This window comes from Pipistrellus hanaki, assembly GCF_964339955.1.
Source record: "Pipistrellus hanaki genome assembly, chromosome: 11".
NCBI classification, from domain to species: Eukaryota; Metazoa; Chordata; class Mammalia; order Chiroptera; family Vespertilionidae; genus Pipistrellus; species Pipistrellus hanaki.
In genome coordinates this window covers 15055760-15079327 of record NC_140513.1, presented here as the reverse complement: position 1 = coordinate 15079327, position 23568 = coordinate 15055760, and the positions used below count along the sequence as shown (strand labels likewise).

The window sequence follows — 23568 nt, the reverse complement described above, 5'->3', positions numbered from 1 at the left end:
TTTGGGTTTCATGCTCACACCCTAGTATTCTTTTCCTATTTCAAATTCCAAAACTTAATGATTTTTAGGACTTTACTTTTCACCAGCAGGATATCCACACAGTAACTCTGTATGGAACACGTTACTGTATGTCTTTTAATTGCATAGGTCATTTGCTCTCCAGCTCAGGGGACCCAACACCCTCAACTCCAAATTTCAAGCTCATCCCACAAACTTCCTTGCCCAATTATTTTCATTGTAATCTTTGTTCACAAACCCCTAATGGTGTTGGAAGGCAGTGGTCTCTGGGCCACCCCCTCTCCATCAGACATCACTTACCTGGAGGCCTGGGCATCCTGGCTCCCTCGGGCCTGGAAACAGCGATCTGCAGCGACAGAGCAGAGCATAGTCAAGCACCAACCCATTTATTTCTCAGCAGGAGGTCAAATGATTTCTCAGGTCAGGACAGAGGGGACTGGTTGGAGATGTTACCTTTACTTGCATTTCTCCATCCAGGAATATGGGAATGTAAAAGGAGAAAACTAGAGATTGCTAAACTTACCGACTTTGGTCAAGTCCAGTATGTTTTCCTTAGGAATTCCATTTTTTTTGCAAAGTTTTCTAAACCTTTCCTTGAGTTTTGGGCTCACATCTGGTTTCCGGGCTGTGGGAAAAGTGACAATAACTGCTGTGTCTTGTGTCTTGGTCATTGAGACTCTTGGGGCAGTGGGGACAGATAATTGGCACCAATTGGTGCTTAGGCAGAAGTTAGGGATGGACTATCTCCTATCTTGAATTTGACATTTTTAGGATATCCTTCTGGCATGATGAAAGATTTAATCATCTTTCCATCACTGAGCCTGAGGGATTACCCAAGATGAGCCCCTCTCTTCAGAGGAGGAGAGACAGCCCAGAATAAGATTAGAAGAATCATTTTTGCCTCCAGCGTCCTCTAACATGAATATCCACATAAAAATATTCTACCATAGAGCTCCATCACTTGAGTTTCTTCCTCATTGTTGACATTATTGACATAAAAAATAAGATAGTCACTATAGACGGCTTCAATGATGTGAAATGTATTGTATCCATCATCTGCGGGGGGAAAAGAACACAACTCAGAACTTCTGTAGTGCATAGGAAGCAAGTGAAATTCTTTACCTATTCTCTTTCACAGAGCAAATTCAGGTGCATACCCTGGAAGAGATAAAGAGTAAAAGCTAATGTTTTCCATTTGCATCTTCCTAGGCTTCATCTGGTGACTTCTAAGTATGGAACTGAGAAGCAGTAGTACATTGATTGCTAGTGGTAAAAAATTCAGCCATAGCTGCAACTTACCTTCTATTAAGCTCATGTAGTTCCCTAGGCCAGTGGTTGGCAAACTGCGGCTCTTGAGCCACATGCGGCTCTTTGGCCTTTTGAGTTTTTAGCAAAGGCCAGCTTAAGAGTACCCTCATTAAGTTAATAACAATGTACCTACCTATATAGTTTAAGTTTTAAAAATTTGGCTCTCAAAAGAAATTTCAATCGTTGTACTGTTGATATTTGGCTCTGTTGACTAATGAGTTTGCTATCTCGACCATAGGCCATAGGCCATCTCTTCCAACTAGCTCCCTCGGCCATCTCTCCCAACTATGTCTCTCTGTCTATAAACCCATTGGCATTATATACGCAGCACTGTGTGCGAGCAATTTGCTGTTAGTGGCCACCAAAAATCAATTGGGCAGAGAATGAAAAGCTATCAGAAAAATTTATTTTTTGTGTGGGCCTATTTTCTTTTGTTATATATAGGTGGTGCATGTGACCAAATTGACACCTTTTTCTGGTGATATTATGTACCGTATTTTGGCTTTTACACACCAGGTTCTTCCAAATTGAGGATATTGGCTATTTAGTGGCCCCATTTACATTACCTAAATAAGCATCAATTAAGAATTAATCAAGATGTGAATGATATTGGGATTTAGTAAATTTCTTGCAATTAAAAGTAGAATTTACAAACACTTAATATATACTTACATTTAACACTATATACACCCTTCTCTTCTGTTTTGTCAGTAATGAGAGAAATTTCAATACACTCTCCATTGACCCTGTAAAACAGAATGATCTGATATCCAAGAGATATTGATGGGTCTGGCTCCCTCACATTCCACCTGTGACTTGAGTGTCTGATTACAATTAACTGTAGAACATTTTAGTACAAATTTGAAACGGCTTTTATTTACTTTATTTACTACTACTGATGTCACTATTACTCTACCACCACTTCATACTATTATTATTATCACTAGGGGCCCATCATGAATTCCTGTACCTTGAAAGGAACTGTGGGACGTGAGGCTGTGGTAGGCACAGGGTTGGGTCTCAGTCTATCCTCCGAGTCCCTGCCCAGCCCCTCCCGAGATAGCCCCCAGTCCCCTCTCTGCCAACAGCCCCACTCCAGCCAGCCCCGCTCACACCCACTAACGGCACAGAGCAATTTGGGCCATGCCAACAGCGGGTGCAAGGGGGGCCAGCTTTGTCAGCGGGTGCTAGTGGCTGCTGCTGCTCCCCTCACCCCTCAGGAGCAGGGGGAAGTGGATAAGCCCTCACGGGTGATCAGGGCTGGCAGCCATCGCTTGCACCCGTTGTCTACACCAAGCGATCAGGCCGGCGCTGGGCACTGGCAGCGGGTGTGAGCATTGGTTCCGGTACCATCAGTGAGTGCAAGCGGGGCTGGCACCCGCAGCAGGTGCAAGTATCAGGCAGGACTGTGGCGTGAGAGAACAAGGAATTTTCAGTAACCACCAGAGGCTTGCCCCAATGACAGTGACCGGCGCCCCACCTTGGACTGGCACCCCTGCTCACCTATTCCAACATCCTGCCACAGCCAGAGCCCGCCATATTCTGTGCTCTGTCATGTGCTGCTGACACTTGCCAATTTCCATTCCACCCCCTGATGGTCAGTGCACATCATATTGAATGGTTGTTTGGTTGTTCTGCTGTTCAGTCTATTTGCATATTAAGGTTTTATATATAAAGCTAGCTACTTGCCTAGATAATCATTTGGGTTCTCAGATGTGCCAGCTTCTCAGATAAGTGCTCAAAAAACATTATTTCACAAAAAAAGAAATCCATGAGAAAGAATTATTCTCATCTTCTTATACCCAAGGAAAATTGGGGTGGAAAGATATAAAATTAATGGGTCACACAACTAGTAAGAGATCATTTCAAGAGATAGCTAGGCTGTTGACTCCCAATCCTGTGTGTGTGTGTGTGTGTGTGTGTGTGTGTGTGTGTGTAGAGATCCAAGACAACAGTTAGGCTTCTGGGTTTTTTTCCCAAGTAAAAATAAGCCATACTTACTTCTTATGATATTTAAATGACAAGGAAGAGTTGTCCAAGACTTGAATGGATTCCACAAAAATTCTCATGCTACCATTTTCTTCTATAATTTCCTTCATGTCTGAGGCCAAGAGAATGGAATACCACTTCCCTGAAATCTTCAAAAAACCATTAAAATGGGTAAGAAAAGTAGAGTGGGGATACCACATAAACATCTGTATCCTTGAACTCTGGCCTGCGGGCCGGGACTCATAGTGGTGAAATGGAGGTGGAATTAGAACCCAGGTCAATTGACTTCACATGAAAAGCTCCTTTCACTGACCTCCAATGAGAATGGAGGTCCCTAAGTGTTATCATCTTTCCACATCTATGACTACTTTTTGTCCAAGGTCAGAAACCACCCCCTTTGTCCAATATGTCAAAAACCTCTTACCCTCCAGTAGGGCCATCTTGCTTCAGAATCCCCCAAACCAACCCCAAAATCAGAAGACCCTATGGTCCCCCAACTCTACCTTTGACATATCGAAGTTGCTTGTCACAACATCATGGTTTCCCTCATGATGGGCACAGACCAGAGTCAGCCCCAGACACATCAGCAGAAGTTTCATCTTGGGAGAGACGACACTCAATCAGCTACAGGCACTTGGAATAAGTCTTTCCCTGATGGAGCCTCCACTTCCCAGATCCTCTGTCATTATATTCATTCTGGGTTCAGTTTTGGAGTGTTTTTTGTTTTGTTTTTTGTCCATGAGGCAACACCTTTTCTCCTCCCACTCCAGGAATGGTCTGTATTCATTGATGTGAAGCCAAGATTGTTTCTGTCAATCTCATCTCTATTAGATCTACTTAGTGACCAAAAGGAACACTAAAATTTTTTTTTTTAAATGATGGACTGCCTTTTGAAACCCAAGTTAAAAGGCTGCCTTTTGAAACCCAAGTTAACTGTGAAATCAGAAAGCCAATTATGTGTGTCAGACATGCAGTAGAACTGGGAAATAGAATGTGTGGATAATCCATGTTCCACCACTCACACGGTGAGTTACACCATTTTAACTAGCCTCAGAAGCAAAGAAACTATCACTACTAAAGATGATAAGACCACTCGAGCTGTGGACTGACGGGCCTGGGCTTGATTCCAGTCACAGGTACCTGTCCAGGTTGCTGGCTTGACCCCAGTAGGGGGCGTGCAGGAGGCAGCCAATCAATGGTTCTCTTTCATCATTGATGTTTCTATCCCTCTCTCCCTCTTCCTTCCTCTCTGAAATCAATAAAAAAATATATTTAAAACTAACTAAATAAAGATGATAGGACCATCACAAAGCATTCCAGATTAGAATGGGATTGGATAAAATCATGTCTTGAAAGTATGGTGTCTGTACTGAGCACATTTTAATTCCTTTTCCTTATTGTCTGAATTCAACCATGATGAATGAACAAATGTTTAATCACTCCATATAGCTGATCCCATAAGAGAAACGGAGAAGTACAAGATGGCATCCTTTCTTCAAACAACTTTAAATGAAGGTGGGGAAATGCTTTATATGCTCAAGAAAAATTTCATTCTACAAGCATATGAACTAATCCAACAGTGCGAGACCAAGTCCAGACCAGCATGGGTCAGAAAAAGGGATGATGCTGGGGAGGTGACATTATGGAGAAAATGCTTAAGAACATAGGCTTTGGAGTCATGTACCAGGTTTCATTCCTATTGCTGTCATTTGGAAGCCATGAGGACAAATTTAACATCTCTGAGCCCTAGTGTCCTCTTGATGAGGATAATTGTACCTGTCAATAGATTGTTATGGGAATTCAATGGGATGGTGTATGTAGAACCCTCAAACTAATGGGCTGGTGGAATCAGAAAATTATTCTTGGTAAAGTGGGTTTTGGGAGAAGTCTTAAAGGTCTGGCAGGTATGGAGATGTGGAAAGCATGTGGGAAGGGGATTCTTGGTGAGAGGAATGTTGTGATTTGGGCTCCTGCGAGCTGTGGAGTGAAGGGCTCCACATGCTTCAGTGGGTTTGGTTAAGAGCTAAGGCTCATTCCTGGCTTGTGCTAATGGTTCCCTTTAGCACCCCCTAAAACAGAAAGAGGCCAGTGTCATGGGAGGACTGGGCACAAAGCAGAGAGTGTAGGAACTGTGGCATTCTACCTGTGGCCTGTTTTCCAAAGTGATCCCTATGTCATGCTGAACCAACATCCAATCACTGGTATTTTGATGTTCATATAAATTTAGGCACCATGGATGAGCTGTAGACTGTCCTGCTGCTAATATAGAGGAACTGAGCTTGATGAATTGTGGTAAAGGTTGTGCGCTTCATTTTGTCTAGTTGACTCTCTCCAATAATTGATAGTATCCTGTGATCAACCAGGTTTGCAAGATGAACTGGGCTACAAAGCTAAGAGGAGAGTCAGCAACAGTGCTGACCCACCATCTGTATCCCATCCCTCCACCCTCCTAACTCTGTACCCAAATCAGAGCACCATATTGCAACTGTATGTTTCTGGGTATGCCACTGTGTGCCCCAAGAGAAAACCAGAAATGAAGGCATATGCCACAAAATTTTTCTGTTTTTTTAGTTCTTTTTTTGTGTGTGTTTGTGTGTGTGTGTGTGCACGCGCGCGCATGTGTGTGTGTGTTTAAATCTTTTTATTGATTTCAGAGAGGAAGGGAGAAGGAGAGATAGAAATATCAATGATGAGAGAGACTCATTGATCAGCTGCCTCCTACAGGCCCCTTACTGACCTCAACCCAGTCATGTGCCCTTGACCAGAATCAAACCAGAGACCCTCAGTCAGCAGGCAGATGCTCTATTCACTGAGCCAAACCAGCTAGGGCTTGCCTGGGGCTTTGAGTGGCACAGTAAAAGGGAGGGATCACAAGGACACAATGGAAACTACAGAGGACCATGAGTAAGCTCATTATCCTGACCATGGTGGTGGTTTCATGGGCATCTCTCTGTAAAAACTTGTCAAATTTCAGACTTCAACTATTTTTAACCCTCACCTAAGGATAAGTTTTTATTGATTTTTAGATAGAGAGAAAAGGAGAAGGTGGAGGACATCGCTGTTGCCTTATGCACCTTGACCAGGGATCGAACCCGCAACCTAGGTATGTGCCACAACTGAGAACCAACCCCCCCCCACACACACACACACACACCTCTAGGTGTATGGGATGATGCTCCAACCAACAGAGCCACCCAGCCAGGGTTCAAATTTTATGCTTTAAATTTGTGCAGTTAATTGTCAATTATACCTCAAGAAAACTATTGTTCACAATAGGAAATAAGTTTGCAGTTAGCATTTGTACATGGAACCTCTGAATTTTATAAACATGATTTATACTTCTGATATTCATCAGTGAAATGCCTATCTTTGGAAGACAGAACTGATGACTTCAGGCCCTGCCCTGATACACAGGCCTCAGAGAAGAAGCTGGGCTAAGGCCCTGGGCTGTTACGGGATGTGCTGCTTTCTAAGTTCCTAAAGGCATTGGAGTTGGCTGGCTGAGAGTCAAGAATCCACACACATCTTGCTGGATACTGGTTGACCAGCAGACCAACCAGTGGAGGTGGGGAAAGGAAGGTAGGGAAAGAGCACTACACAACATGGGGAATTTCCACTGGCCAAAGCAGATCACAGGGCTGTCCTGTGGAGGTCAGGGACGTCCACTGATGAAATCAACAGCACAGAGTGCCTGTGTCCTAGCACTCAGCACTGTTTCGGTGTTGACTATTACAGTGGACAAAAATCACTTCCTTGACTTCATTGCATTTACCTTCGACCAAGCTGGTCCAGGCTGTGAACAAATCAGTATGAGAGGTCAGTCAAGGAAGATGGGGAAAGAGCACTACTTAATGCTTGAGTTCAGAGGAGTCCTCTGTATCAGGGGACACACAAGGACCAGAATGTCATCAGGGGGCAGGCCATGCAGATGTCTGAGTCTGAAGTATTTCATACAGATGGTCCAGAGACAGGAGTGCTGCTGGGTGTCTGAGGAAAATTGTGTGCATAACGATTTAGATTTAACAGAAACCTGGAAAACTAAAGGCAGTGGTGTGAATCCTGGCAACCGGTGTAAGGACAGAAAAAAAAAAAAAAAAGAAAAAAAAAAAGGCCTTTCTCCCTCTCCCCCCTTTGCTATAGCTTTCCACAGTTTATGAGAAGCACCTGTAATTAAAACTGAAGATCAAACAGCCTGAATCAAACAGCCCCTCTGTTCAAACTGCAAGACAAGATAAGCTACTCTCAAGGTCACATTCTTGCATGCCTCTCTTCCCTGCTGTTTTTAGAACTCAGGGATAATTCACACCAAAGAGTCTCTAGTTAATAGAAAGTTCCCTTCCCTTCTCCCCTTAGAACTCTTCATAATTTTTGCTCTAAGCATGATTCACAGCCTTGGGAAACATACTGATAAGACACCTCCCTAGACATCTGCAGGGTTGTCTCCTGTAAAACAAACAAACAACAACAACAAAAACCTGTAACTTTTCAACACAGCTCCTAAGATCTGCTCAACTTCAGCCCAAAATTCCCTTCTCTTGTTGCTTATCATCTTAAAAGAGCAGGCCATCATTTGTTTCTTGCCCTGTATCGATTGGCAATACTTGGACCTCTCCCTTCGTGGAAAGTAAAGTGAACTTCTTACCTATATCAGTCTCTTCTCTCAGTTATGAAGTCTCTCACAGCCTCCATCACTGGCCAAACCCTACCAAGCAGGTCCTCATGGTCAGTGTGGCTTCCCAGGACTTTTGCCTGGGGCAGGCTCTTCTCATCAAGTTAACTCTCCAGTTGGCTCTGTCTTTCCTTACCAAGAGGTCAGCCAGCAATCTCTGTCATTCTAATAACCAAGCTGAGCCATCATACACGTTTTGTAAGCAACAGAACAATGTTTCAGAAGAGCTAACTTTTAAGAACAACCAACCATTGGTGTCTTGACAGGCAGGAATAAACAGTTCCAACCAAAGTCTGTCCTGAGACCAGAGAATTAGATGACAAAGTCCCCTGAGCTAGGACAGGAGATCTGGATTCTTCATTGTTGCTCTTGGAACCCCAAATAACCACACGGTGTACCTATTTGATATTGACTCTGGAAGTTTATTTGACATTTATCTGCATTTCCTCTATTCAGCTTTAAGTCATTCAAGAGGAGCGGTAAGAGGACAACTTAAAAATACCTCCTGATCCCATAATTTGTTAATGTAATGCCCATTTTATTGAAGGCACTCTGGGGGGTTTGTTTTGACAAAAATTTGCATTTGGGGGTCAGTGCATAACTATAGCAAATAGTAGTCAGGGGAGAGGCCATGGCACAGACAAGGGACTAGCAAACTTTTTCTCTGAAGGACCAAATGGGAAACATTTTAGGTCTTGCAGGTCAAGCGGCAAAATTGAAGATATTGTGTTGGTACTAATTTTATAATAATAGAGAAAACACATGGCCAAATTTTTAATGAAATTTTAAATTAAATATTTAGTATAACTTGTTTTGAAAATATAATACAGACCTATTAGTGAGAAGAATGGATTCTTTTTTTAAATAAAATTTTTGGAAATCTGCTTCATTGGGCTTGAAAACAGTATTCCTAATATTGCATTGATTGCAAATGTCTTGACTCACAAGTAATACAAAAACAGGCAGCGGGCAGGATTTGGCCTATGGTTCCATACCAACATCTGGTATAGAAAACATGGTTTCATTATTAAGTATCCTAGGAGGTTCTGGCTAAAGTTATAAGAGGAGGGGGAAAAAGAGAAAGAAGCATAAGTATTGAAAGAGATACATTGATATTATTTGCAGTAATATGATCAAATATCTATATCCACAAAGTATTGGAACTATTATAATTTCATTATAACTATAAAAATTCATTAGGGTTGCTAGAGACATTAATTTACAAAAATCAACAGTATTTCTCTATACCAGCAAAAACTCATCATAATCACTAATGGTTAAAAAACAAACAGCCTTTTCATGAAGATGAAGCCCAAAGTGAAGAAAGATGCCCCTGCACTTCCCAAAACCAAAGCAAAGGCTTTGAAGTCAAAGAAAAGAATGGTGAAAGGCATCCAAAGCCACAAAATAAAGAAGATCCGCACCTCGTCCACCTTTGATGGCCAAGACACTGTTGCTCCTAAGGCAGCCTAAATATCCTCAGAAGAGCGCCCCAGGAGAAACAAACTGATCACTATGCTATCATCAAGTTTGCCTTGATTAGTGACTCAGGCATGAAGAAGATAGAAGACAACAATACACTTGTGTTCTTTGTGGATGTCAAGGCTAACAAGCATCAGGTTAAATGCTATGACTGATAGATTAGCTTGCTGCTAGGGTCCAGCTGATCGGGACTGGGTGAGATGGGCCGGACACGACCTGGAGCCCTCTCCAGGTCCCTCCCCGGCCCTGATCATGTACTGGTAGGGTCCCTAGGCCTGACCTGCACCCTCCTGCAATCTGAGACCCCTCAGGGTATGTCAGAGAGCAGGTTTTGGCCTGATACCTGATACCAGGCCGAGGGACCCCTCCGGTGCACAAATCCATGCACCGGGCCTCTAGTATACTATAAAACAAACAAGCAGACTGCTGAAAGTATGTAGGAATTAACAATCAAGAATACACAAGAAGACAACCGAGGAGAGAATTTTAAAACTCTAAGGACATAGAAGATCATCTGAATACATTGACAGACATGAGGCTCATATGGCTTTGGTCCAGTGCACTACAGACTTCTGAGTTCCAAAACTGTAGTATGGTAAACTTTCACTGTTTTAACTGACTAAGTTTGTGGTGATTTGTTGCAGCACAAACAGGAAACCAGAACAGGACCCATTTCTCCTGTCCAGCTGTATGCCAAGAATAGAGTGTCCTCACTGTATTTCTGATACACTGGCAGAATTAACTTTTGAAGGAAGTGTGGCCTATGTTATCTACTGAGTAATCCTAATTCACATCTGCCTACATTGGGGATATTATTCTATGGTGCTCTTTGCAGAGGTCTATTTCCCTTTCTTGAACCAATTTGCTTTCAGACCATAGGAATGTGTTGAGGACAATGTGGTGAGAGTAAGGGTGATACGGAACTAATGAAAAAACAACTTAGAGTTTAAATGTTATGGTGGAAAATCCCCAGGGCACAAAGTGCACCAAGAAGCAACAGCAGAGCTCCTATTGCTGGCTGATTCCACCATAGTTTTCATTTGACCCCTAATTTTATTAGCTATTCTATAAAATGAAAATATAGTCAACGTCTTTCTCTCTGTGTCTTTTAGTTAAAATGATCACTGATCTGGGTTGGCATGAGCAATTCAGTGGAATAGGAGATGCCAGCCATCATGTCCCCATATAAACACGTATTTTAACAACCACTCATGGGTGGGAATACCTTCATGGGCGTCCAGAAGTACAGCTGAGAGGTTCCAGCTCGCAGGTGAAGCAAAACAATCCAAGACATTGATGCACTGAAGAAGGTAAGAAGGACAGTTTCCCTTTATTTGTGTCACCCTCTCCCAAGGTGGCATAGCATTGGCATCTCTGGGAGCTTGTTAGAATGCAGAATCTCAGGCCCACCAAGACCTGCTAAGGCAGAGCTTACAGTTTATGAAGATCCCCAGGCGATTTAGATGCACATTCTGAGAAGTACTGCATTACCACACATACAGAAACCCACAAGTAAGATATGGCATTATTCTGAGTCTTATTTATGATTTATGTGAGTGACATTATACTGTTCATCTCTACCCTACAACTATTAGTTTTTTAAATATAACAATGTTAATTTAGATCTAGTGCAATCCCTTTAAATTACTAAAGAAAATTCATGTTGCTGATAATGAAATCTGTTAGGAAATCAACCCATCAGTGACACAGACATAGCGCAATCAGGTTCAAATGGAGATGGCTAGAGAGTCTTAATGCTATTCACTTTTTAAAATGAACCCATTTATTTATTAGGGTCATTATGGCCACTGGGAAGGATGTTCTTCCCAAGGAAAATCAATTACTGTTTATGGCTTTAAGACCAAATGTTACATCCCCAGGAGAAATCAGTGTTTTTAAAGCCCTGATGTGTCAATATCAATGAGAACGATCAAAGCACCTTTGACCAACCAGGATACTCTTACCCAAACAGGGTATCTGTACAGAATAGGAAGGCTCATTCACCCCCACATGGGATGAGCTTTATATTCTTAATCTATTTAGGGAAATTAGCAGTAAGCATTTCTAGGCTTTGATTTTTATAAGGCATAACAAATCAGAGGCCCATTACTGGACCTAGATCTTCATGAACAAATGAAATATCTGGCTTTCTCATGAGTTTTACTAGCCAAAGCTTATTGATAGGAATATGGGATATGGCAGAGACTTACTAACTGAAGCAATTGAGGGGACCTAAAACATGTGGCTAGTTTACTGGACGAAGGGCAATGTTGGGCATCACGGATAAAGCTATCACAGCCTGGAAGCTGGTAAGCCTCATCCCATGCTGGGAAAACATTAGGTCACATGATTGTCTGCTCTACCTTGGGGAAGAGACCAGGCCATAGAACCTGGAGAAGCAGAAGGAAAGATTCAGGATGTTGGAATATTGGTTCTGTGTCCATGACTTCTTGAAGCTTTCAGCAAAAGTATGAGAGGGTAGGGCTCGTGCTATAGCCAGTTAGGCTGCAAGTAAAAGAGATAGCACATCTTTGCTAAGGGATGCCCCTCTCTGCCTGAAGCATGTCTCCAAGTTGAGTGAGGGTCACAAAGTGAAGCAGATGCAAGTAATAGCTATGAAGTGGAAGTCTAGTCTCAGAGGAGATAATACTGCTGCCTTGAAAGGTTGCATGCCTCCTGGCAAAGAAGACTTTAAAAGCCCATTCCACCCAAAGCCATGGTTTTAGATGGCCCCATTAAGTTAAGAAAAGCAGATGGGAAAAAAGACAACCCACAGGGAGAATCCAAGATGGCTGCTCGGGTAGGCACCTAGCCGCAGCAGCACGTAACAATTTCAATAAAATACAACTAAAATATAAAATGGACATTACCCAGAACTACAGGAAAGTCGATTGACTGGAAATTCTACAAGAAGCAAGGAGATAACCAGAAGGAAGAGCAGAGGAGCTATAAGAGCCTAAGGTACGGAGACACGCGGCGCGTGGAGAGGATGGAGCTGGAGAGGAGGGCGGATGAGTGCCTGGCTGGCGTTCCCTAGCGGGAAGGAGATAAAAGCTCCGACTGTGCTGGGCCCAGCTCCAATTGCTCTGAACCCCAGTTCTAGGCCAGACCCCGGGGACCCAGGCTCATCCAGAGGGAGCTGGGCTGTAAGGCGAAACCCGGGGGAGCAGCTAAAGGAGGTCCCGGAGGTGCGCACATTGCGCGCAGAGAAGGGATGGCCTCAAAGAAGGGACGGCCGACTGTGCCGCGGGATTGCCCTGGCGGGAAGAAGACAGGGGCTCCAGACTGCTCTGAACGCCACCTCCAACTCCACTTCCAACTGAACTGAACCCCAGTTTCGGGCCCATTGGGGGAGAGACTACACTGTTTGGTAGCAGGCGAAAATCGAGGGCACCTTTCTCTCAGAGGTGCTTGCAGCGAATACTGAAGGACCCTGAGACCCAGGAGCCGCATAGGGCGGGGCCGACGGAAGCCAAAGCTGTAGGCTCCACCCTGAAACCCCACCCCATCAGAAAAGCTGCCTGCGAAAATGACTAAACCAAATAGATCACAAACGAAAGAAATGGAGGACAAAAAGCGACTGGATATAGAGTTCAAAACCACACTTATAAGGTTTTTCAAGAGTTTCCTAGAAAAGGCTGATAAAATAAATGAGACCTATGAGGATATGAAAAGGGATCAACAAGAAATAAAGAATACATTGTCTGAAATAAAAATATGATACAGAGTCCTAAAGACAGAATAGAAGATCACAAGAATCAAGTCAAAGATTTGGAACATAAAGAGCCAGAAGACACTCCTCTGCAGAAGCTATTAATAGAAGGCAAGAGAATCCAGAAAATTGAAGATAATGTAAGAAACCTCTGGGACAACTTCAAACAATCCAACATCAGAATTATGGGGGTCCCAGAAGAAGAAAGAGAGCAAGATATCGAAAACATACTGAAAGAAATAGTGACAGAAAACTTCCCCCAACTGGTGAAAGAATGGGACTTACAAGTCCAGGAAGCACACAGAACTCCAAATAAAAGGAATCCAAAGAGGACCACACCAAGACAAATCATAATTAAGATTCCAAGAGCAAAAGACAAAGAAAGAATATTAAAAGCAGCAAGAGACAAGCAGGTAGTTACCTATAAAGGAGCACCTATAAGATTGTCAGCTGATTTCTCAACAGAAACCATGCAGGCCAGATGGGAATGGCAAGAAATATTCAAGGTGATGAATAGTAAGAACCTACAGCCAAAGATAATCTATCCAGCAAAGCTATCGCTCAGATTCGAAGGTCAGATAAAGAGCTTCAATAATTTAAAAAAAAAAAAGCTAAAGGAGTTCATCAACACCAAACCAGAATTATATGAATTGCTGAAGGGGGTTCTTTCAGAAGAGAAAGTAAATAAAGATAAAAATTATGGGTGACTGTCTCTCCATCAGAGAGATGGTGCCCAACTAGCACCCAGCTTTATGAATCTATCTCTGCCTCTTGTCTCTTTCTTTCTCTAATTTCTTAATCCCCAGCTCCTCCACTCAGAAACCTGTTGTTTTTCGTGCGGGACCCGGAAAACAGAGAAAATGCCCACCGCAAGCAACAGTAAATGCTGGAGAGAGAGAACTACATAACCACACATACGGAGAAGAGAGACCCTGGGGAGTCAAAGAAACAGCCCGCATATGAAAGAAAAGCACGCATCACCAGGAAAGAAAGTAAACTTATAAGTCTATTTGAAAGTGAAGCTGATGAAAGTCAATCTTACTTTTTAATACATTTATTATTTTGCAGATCAATTTTCCACTGATAAAAACGACAAAGGCATAATATAAAAACAGGCATGAGTCATATTGACATAGAATAATTAAGATCAATAAATTCTACCAATGGAAAATAAAAAAAAATTAAAAAAATAAAAAAATTATGAACAACAAATACATAACTATCAACAAGTGAATCTAAAAACCAAGGAAATTAAAAAAAAATCTGATGAACAATATTAACTGTTGAATATAATAGAATCAGAGATATGGAAGGGGAGTGAACTAATGATTCTTGGGGAAAAGGGGAGAGGGGGATGTGGGAAGAGACTGAACATAAACTGTGCACGTATGGATGAGGACAATGGGGGGTGGGGAAAGGGCAGAGGGTGGGGTGGGAAGGGGGGAGAAAGGAACATTTGTAATAATATGAACAATAAAAATTTATTTAAGAAAAAAGAAAAGAAAAGCAGATGGGGTAGATAAAGCATAAAAGTCAATTTAGAAAATACCACTTTTGGGGCCTAACTCTATAACTAGTAAGACTTTTGGTACATGGTTTTCTGCACACAGAGAAGTCAAGAGGCAAATACACCAGAAGTCTGCTAAGTTTTTCAGGAATTTGCACAGCTAAAAGGAATTTAGGTCTGGCCTATAGCAAAACCATGTGACTCTTTAATCTTTAAAATAATCTCTCTGAGCCTGCACAAGCAGAGGGTGGGTGTGCCTGTGGGGGATATGGAAAAGGGATAACCACCCAGAACCAAGGCTCAAAGGACAGTGGACATAAGGCCATGCTTCCACCAAATTCTCTGATTCCTTTCTTCTCGGAACTCAGCTTTGGCCACACACACATGAGGACAATGCCCTAGGCCTTAGGGTTACATGAGAAACCAGATATAAAGGACTGGGTTCCTGAATGACTGTGTGGAATAGAGTTTCCAACTTGGAATGCTCTCTTGTGATTATGTTTGGAGAGTCAAATTAAACCATACTAAATTACTATTGGGTCTCTCTCTCATTCTCATTCTCTTTCTCTCTCTCTATCTTTCTCTTCCTTTATCTTTCTCTCACTGTCATTATTTTTAAAATCAGCTTAGCAAGATAAACTAATGAATGTCCAAACCAAGGTATTTATCATTCCCTACTAAGCTGGTTCTTCCACTTGACTGGAGTAACTCAGGCCAAAATCCTTGGAGGCATCCTGAGTCCCAAAGAATGAAAAGCATTAAACCAGGTCCTGAATTTGTGATTTAATTTTGTGCTTCCCAGAATTTCAGGAGGCACATGCATGGGGTCTAGTGCTAGAAAGGTTAATACTCATCAAAAAAGACCACCAGGGACATACATGTAGTTGAAAAGTTTGGGTTTATTGCAGCTAGGAAATATGCTCATCATCAGGTACTATAGGTGACTCAGAGCATGTTAGAAAGAATCTACTACAGAATTTGAGGGAGATCTAAGGAAGCTCTACGGTATGTGTTGTCAGAAATCAGGGTAAGTCTATGATTGAATACACCTATAAATCTTATCTATAGGGAATGAAGATAAGCATGAATATAAAGCTATCTAACCTAATAACAGAATAATATGTAAATTAACCACCACTTCTCCACACAGGACACGCTGACCAGCCAATCAGAGCTAGTATGCAAATTACCCCAACAAAGAGGGTGGTTAATTTGCATACGTGGAGGGAGGGAGGAGTGAAGACTGAAGACAGCATAGAAGGAAGAGGGAGGGAAAATGGAAAGCAAGGCTACTGCAGCTGCTGGAAGGAAAGCACTGGCAGTGGGGGAGGGTTCGGGTGGGGCAAGGTGTGCAGTGGCACAGTGGCCGCGGGGGCAGCGGGGGGCGGCGGACACGGTGGGTCGGATGGGAAGGGTGGGGTGCCAAGCAGTGGTGGTAGTGCACGCGTGGCTTGGAGACAGTGGTGGAGGTGGCCACCGGTACAACTGGAGAGGTGGGGGGTGGGAGAGGTGGGGGTAGTGGGTGGGAATATTCCTGCAACAGGTGCCTAGTACTTGATAAAGGCGCAGTCACTCATTTTAGCTGAGCGAAAGAAAGGGTTTTGGATTGCGTGATAATCTGGTTTTAATGATCTCAGAGTGACCTTGTCTGATATTGATGTTTTATGAGATTGTTTGTGTCCAACAGAACAACTGGGTTTACCTGTTGTTAAGCTTATGTTCATAATGACTGCGACATACTTCATGAATGACAACCCACCCTCATGTTGCTTTGTTTCAGCACCAATGTGCAATTTTGACAGTTTTTACCATCGGATGTAAAAAAAAAAAAAAAAAAAAAAAAAAGATTATAAGTGGAGAAAGAACCTTAACTTTCTTTTCTCCAAAGCTCCCCCCAAATGAGGTTAAGACCCTTTAGACTCCTTAGTGATTCTTGACTGTACCAAATAGAGATGCTTAAAGATCTCTATTGCTCATATTTCATGACATCTCACTTAACATGCTCACAGTAGATAACAGTGCTGGTTGAAGAAGGTTTTCTGAGAGCATTAAAGGATGCTGCCTGTGTATAAAATGGACAATGTAGGGAGGCTGGAATGTGGAGGTATGTCCTGAAACTTAGTGAGCCCAGATCAGCCTCAGCAGCAACTCTCTCTCAGTACTCCCCTAAGAAACAGAATTCTAGGATCAGGGCAAATTGTAGAGCAAATCTCACAGTTTGTGTTATCGGATTACTAAGAAATAGGCCAATCAAAATGCAAACAGCATCACCGGGACAGAGACTGATTGCTGGAGAGGGAGAATTCTGAAATTCAGGAAGATTCTGAGAAGCTAGAGGACCATTATGGATACAGAGTCAAGGACATTCCCTCATTCCCTTGCCATCAGCCCCATGTCTCTCACACACAAAGACAATCACATGACTGTAAGACTAATCATTTATTGATCAGGTTACAGGAGGTCTTATTCATGGTAGAGTTCTGGGTATGGCAAACAGAGTCAGAAATTTGGAGGAAACCTTTGATTGTTCGAGAATTGTTGAGTCTGTCTAGACAATTAGAGAAGATTCAGAGATAATTCCTTCTTGGATGTTAGTGATGGAGGTCAGGTTGCAGACTTTGTCACAGGCTGACACGGGAACCATGGAATGAAGATCCTGGAGCCCAGGTGAGGAAGCATTCACTCAGCACTAATCAAGCAGATGAGAGAGAACATAGAAATTCATTAAGCACTTCCTTAGTTGAATTGAAGACAAAGAGAATTTTTATTACAGAGAAAAATGGTGAATAAAGAGATATCATTCTACCTGCACTATAACCTATGTTACTTGCTGAAATAAGGGAAGGAGGTCATTGAATCAATGGTTCATCCACATCAATGAAGGACTCTAGGCTGGTTTCTGCCATTCTCAGCATTAAATGTTTTGAGGAATTTTTGATAAATTGAGGAAGAATGGCCAAAACCATAGCTACCTTGTATTAAATGCTGACTTTATGCAGGCCATAGTTGCTAAGATATTCCCATGTATCATCTGAATAAAGCCCCACAATAAAGCTAAGGTAGGAAACAGATGGAGAAAGTGAGCCTGTTTTCCAGGTAAAAGACAACTAGAGGTTAGACAACTCTATTTACAAATGAGAAGTTAAGGATGTGCAGAGCTCAAAGAGAGACAGTATTACCAAATATTGGGGAGTGAGACCACACATTTTGGCATTGGAAGATGGACAAAAGACAGGAATGCATTTGACTATTATACTCACACCCCAGTATTCTTTTCCTATTTCACATTACAATTCTTAATGATTTTTAGGACTTTATCAATTACTGAGGCCTTTTCACCAGCAGGATATCCACACAATAACTCTGTAAGGCACATGTCATTGTTTTCCTTTTAATTTAGGTCATTTGCTCTACAGCTCATGGAATGAGTGGGCCCTGAGCCCAGGACCCCAATTCCAACTTTCAAGCTCATTCCACAAACTTCTTTACCCAATTATTTGTAATCTTTTAAAAATTTTTAAAAATTCTCCCCTGATGATATTTTCCCATGATTTTTATAGAGAGTGGAAAAGGAGAGAGAGAGACACAGAGAAAGAAATATCAATGTGAGAGAGATACATCAATTGGTTGCCTTCTCACGTGTCACAACCAAGGTTGGAGATCTAGCCTGCAACATGCCCTTGACCAGAATAGAACCCATTACCCTTCAGTCCACAGACCGTTGCTCTATCCACTGAGCCAAATCAGCTAGGGCTTCATTGTAATCTTTGTTCACAAACCCCTAATGGTGTTGGAAGGCAGTGGTCCCTGGGCCACCCCTTCTCCATCAGACATCACCAACCTGGAGGACTGGGCATCATTGCTCCCTCGGGCCTGGAGACAGCGATCTGCAGAGACAGAGCAGAGCACAGTCAAGCACCAACCCATTTATTTCTCAGCAGGACATCAAATGATTTCCCAGGTCAGGACAGAGGGGACTGGTTGGAGGTCTTACCTTCTCAAGCATTTCTCTATGCAGGAATATGGGAATGTAAAAGGAGAAAACCAGAGATAGCTAAACTTACCAACTTTGGACGCATCCAGTATATTTTCCTTAGCGATTCCATATTCTTGACAAAATTCCTGAAACCTTTCCTTGAGTTCTGGGCTCACATCTGGTTTTCGGGCTGTGGGGAAAGTGACAATAACTGCTGTGTCTTGTATGTTGGTCAATGAGGCTCTGGGAATGATGGAGGAGCAGATGGATGGAAATGGATGGCACTAATTGGTGCTTAGGCAGAAGTTAGGGTGGGCTAAAATTTTGACAATTTTAGGATTGTGCCATGATGAAAAATTTCATTATTTTCCCCTCAGTGAGCCTGAGGGATTACCCAAGGTGACCCCTCTTCTTCAGAGAAGGAGAGATGTCCCAGGATAAGATTGGGTGGACTACTTTGTTCTGGTTTTCTTTCTTCCCCTGTCTCCCCACCCCAAAATGAAAATAAATATACTCTACCTAAGAGTATCAGCATCTCAAATATATTCTCATGGTTGTAATTAATGAGATGAAAAATAATATAGTCATCATAGACCACTTCAATTATGCCAAATGTAATGTATCCAGCATCTGTGGAAGAAAAGGAACATGGCTCAGAACTTCTTTGTTCATGGGAAACAAGTTAAACTCTACCTATTCTCTTACACAGAGAAAATTCAAGTGCATATCCTGGCAGAGATAAAAAGTGAAATCTAAGGCCTTCCATTGGTATCTCCCTGGGCTTCATATGGCAACATCTAAGGGTAGAATTGATTACTAGTAAAAATTCCTCTGCTTGTCATTGAACACTAATGGTAGAAAAATTCAGCCACAGTAGCCACTTCCCCTATATCATCCTCCTTGAGGCTCTCCTATCTCCCTCGGCCATCTCTGCCAACTATGTGTCTCTGTTCTGTCTATAAGCCCACTGGATTATATACCCAATACTCTATCTGGGCAATGTGCTGTGGCAATGGACACCAAAAACAACCTGAAAGCGGGCAGAGACTGAGTAGCTATCCTAACAATGTATGTTTTTTGCTTGTGTATTTGTTTTTGCCTATTTTCTTTTGTTGCAGGTGGTACAAATGACCAAATTACCATCTTATTCTGATGGTATTGTGTGCCAGGCATTGGCTTTTACACACAAAGTTCTCCCAAATTGAGGATATTGATTATTAGATGGCCCCGTTTACATTATCTAAATATGCATTGATTAGGAATTGATGAAGATACTAAGAATGTGAGTATTTAGTCAATTTCTTACAGTTGGAAATAGAATTTACAAAGTCATTTTTGTATACTTACAGTTAACATTATAAATACCATTCTCTTTTGCTGGGTCACAATGCAAAGAAATTGCAGTACACTTTCCATTGACTCTGTAAAACAAAATGAGCTGATGCCCAGGAGATATAGATGGGCCTGGCCCCCTCACATTCCACCTGTGACTTGAGCATCTGATTCAATTAACTGTAGAACATTTCTGGTACAATTTTTTCCCATTTTTTAAATTAAGGTATTACATGTGTACATATCTTCCCATTGCCCCCCCCCACTCCCATACATTGAAACAGCTTTTATTTCCCTTATTTCACTTTATTTGCTTCTTTAAAAATGAGTCAACTACTGATATCATTATTACTCTACCACCACTTCACACTATTATTATTACCATAGCTACTTGCCTAGATAATCAGTTGAGTTCTCAGATGTGCCAGCCTGTCATATAAGTCCTCAATAAACATTGTTTCACACACACACACACACACACACACACACAAAAATAAAAAATAAAAAATAAAAAAATAAATCCATGAGAAAGAATTATTATCATCTTCTTTTACCCAAGGGGAAATTGGGGTGGAAAGAGATAAAATTTCTAGGTCACACAACTAGTAAGAGATCTTTCAAGAGATAGTTAAGCTGTTGACCCCAAAAGCCATGCACTTAAGCTATGCTATATTGCCACCCTTCTTATGATTCTGATACTCCTCAATCTGTAAACTCCTATCCTTCCCATTTAATTTATCCCAGTCACCAATTCTTATTTCCGAATCTAGGTAACAGGCAAATTCTTCAGTCCTACATCAGTGCCAGATGTGTGACTCTGATTTTGAATACAGGTCCACAATGTTGTCTGTATGTGAATGAGAGAGAGAGAGAGAGAGAGAGAGAGAGAGAGAGAGAGAGAGTGTGTGTGTGTGTGTGTGTGTGTGTGTGTGTGTGTGTGTTTAGAGTACCAAGACCATACTCAGGCTGCTGTTTTCCCTTTCCCGAGTAAAAAAGGCTACACTTACTTTACATGCATATTCAGTGTCACGGAAGAGTCGTCCCAGACTTGCATGGTTTCCATAAAATTCCTCATGGCAGTATTTTCTTCAATTCTTTCTTTATCATTTGAGGCCAAGAGAATGGTATACCACTCCCCTGAAACCTGCAATAAATCAGTAAAATGATTGTGCAAGAAAAGAAGAGAGGGACACACGACATAAACATCTGTATCCTTGACCTCTGGCTCGTGAGCCTGGACTCACAGTGGTGATATGGAGATGGAACCCAGGTCAATTGACTACACATGAAAGGCTCTTGTGGAGGTTTCCAGGTGTTATCACTTTTCCACCTGGTACGAATCCTCTTAGTCCAAGGCAGAAACCCACCCCCTTTGTCTAACATATCAAAAATCTCTTGGCCTCCTTTATGGCCATCTTGCTTCAGAATCCCCCAAACCACCCCCTAAGTCAGAAGACCCTATGCTCCTCCAACTCTACCTTTGATATATCAAAGTTGCTTGTCACAACATCATGGTTTCCTGCATCCTGTGCACAGACCAGCGTCAACCCCAGACACAGCAGCAGCAGCTTCATCTTGGGTGGAATGATTCTGATTCAGCTACAGGCACTTGGAGTGAGTCTTTCCCTGATGATGCCTCCACTCCCCAGATCCTCTGTCTTTATATTCACTCTGGGTCCGGGATTTTTTTTTTTGTCCATGAGGCAGTACCTTTTCTCCTCCCACTTCATGCATGGTCTATATTCATTGATATAATGCCAAGATTTCCTTTCAATCATATATCTAGTAGATCTATTTAGTGGCTTGACATTAGTCAAAAGGGACAGTTAAAAATAAATAGTGGATATCATAAAAAGCTTCCTTTTGGAACCTGGGTTAATTGTGAAATCAGAAAGCCAATTATTTGTATCAAGGATGGAGTAGAACTGGGAAATACAATGTGTGGACAATCCATGATTTATCAGGCACAACGTGTGTGGAAATGGGTGAGTTACTTCGTTTCAACAGCCTCAGAAACAAAAGAAACTGACTCTACTAAAGATGACAGGACCTATCACAAAGCATTCAGAGGGAGTAGATTAGAATGGGGTTTAATACAATAATGCCTTGAAGGTATGGTGTCTAGTATTGAGGATATCTTAATTCTTTTTCCTTGTTGTCTGAATTCAACCATAATAAACGAACAAATGTTTAATTACTCCAAATACCAGAGACTACCCAAGAGAAATGGAGAAGTAAAAGTTGTTATCCCTTTCTTCAAACAACCTTCAGTGAAAGTGAGGAAATGCATTGCATACATACTAAACACGTCATTGTACAAGCTTATGATCTAACCCAACAAAGTGGGACCAAGTCCAGAACATCTTGAGTCAGAAAAAGGGGTGATGCTGGGGAGGTGACATCCTGTAGAAAGTGCTTAAGAACACTGGCTTTGAAGTCATGTAGACTGGGGTTTCAGTCCTATCTCTGTCCTTTTGAAGCCACGAGGACAAATTTAACCTCTCAGAGCCTTAGTGATCTCTTAATGGGGATAATTGTACCTGTTGATGGATTGCTATGGGGATTCAGTGTTATGGTGTGTGTAGAACCCTCAGACTATGTCTGGCACAACTGGGCTGATGGAATCAGAATCATTCCTGGGAAAATGGGTCTTGGGGAAGTCTTGAAGTGTAGCCAGGTGTGGAGATGTGGAGAGCATGTGGGAAGGGGATTCTTAGTGAGAGGGATGTTGTGATTTGGGCTCCTGTGCCTGCTACTGGGACTTGTTAAAAGCTATGGCTCATTCCTGGCTTGTGCTAATGGTTGCCTTTTACACCCCCCAATTCAGAAAGAGGCCAGTATCATGGGCAGAAGGCAGTGAATGTAGGAATTGTGGCATTCTAGTTGTGGCCTGCTTTCCAAAGTCATCCCAGCCCCTTGTGTAATCATTCCTAGTTCATGCTCAACCAATATCCAGTCACTGGTATTTTGAGGTCTATCTAACTGCAGGCCCCATGTGTAGCCTGCTGGCTGTCCTGCTCCTGACATAGAGGAACTGAGCTTGACAAAGGCTGTGCACTTCATTTTGTCTAGTTCATTCTCTCCATGAGCAACCGGTTTGCAAGATGAACTGGGCTATAATGCTCAGGGCAGAGTCAGCTACCGTTGCTGCCTCATCATCTGTATCCCAACCCTCTGGCCTCCTAACTCTGTACCCACATCAGAGCGCCATATTGTAAGCACCATATCTGCTTCTGGTGGTGCCATCTTTTTTTTTTTTTTTTCCCACCTTTGTACCTACTGTAGCACCTGGTACATAGTATCACCTTTGGAATGATTGTACACCAAGTCCTATAATAGAGGCTCCATGTGTTCTTGTTATTAGAGGAAACTTTATAGAAAATTCTTTTATAAATGGAATATTACTTTTGGGAAGTGGCCTGCAAATTAATATTATTGGGTCACAGGAGTATAGGGGAAGATAGGACTGAAGTCTATGATAAGAAGCCTAGGTTATGGAGGATCTTATCTACTCAAATCTGAGTTGACCATTGCTCACCCTGTTTATTCACTTCCATTTCAAATCTCCCCAGTTT

General features: G+C 42.2%; 1 protein-coding gene across 1 annotated transcript; it reads right to left on the bottom strand.

Moving 5' to 3' along the window:
- Positions 1-314: 314 nt before the first annotated feature.
- Positions 315-3914, bottom strand: LOC311630366 (lipocalin Can f 6.0101-like; the record flags this gene model as incomplete). Its single annotated transcript, XM_084899280.1, has 6 exons — positions 315-364; positions 542-643; positions 964-1074; positions 1999-2072; positions 3328-3464; positions 3819-3914. The coding sequence occupies 6 exons, from the start codon at positions 3912-3914 to the stop codon at positions 315-317; spliced, it is 570 nt and encodes a 189-aa protein (XP_084755406.1).
- Between the last annotated feature and the right edge of the window lie 19654 nt (positions 3915-23568).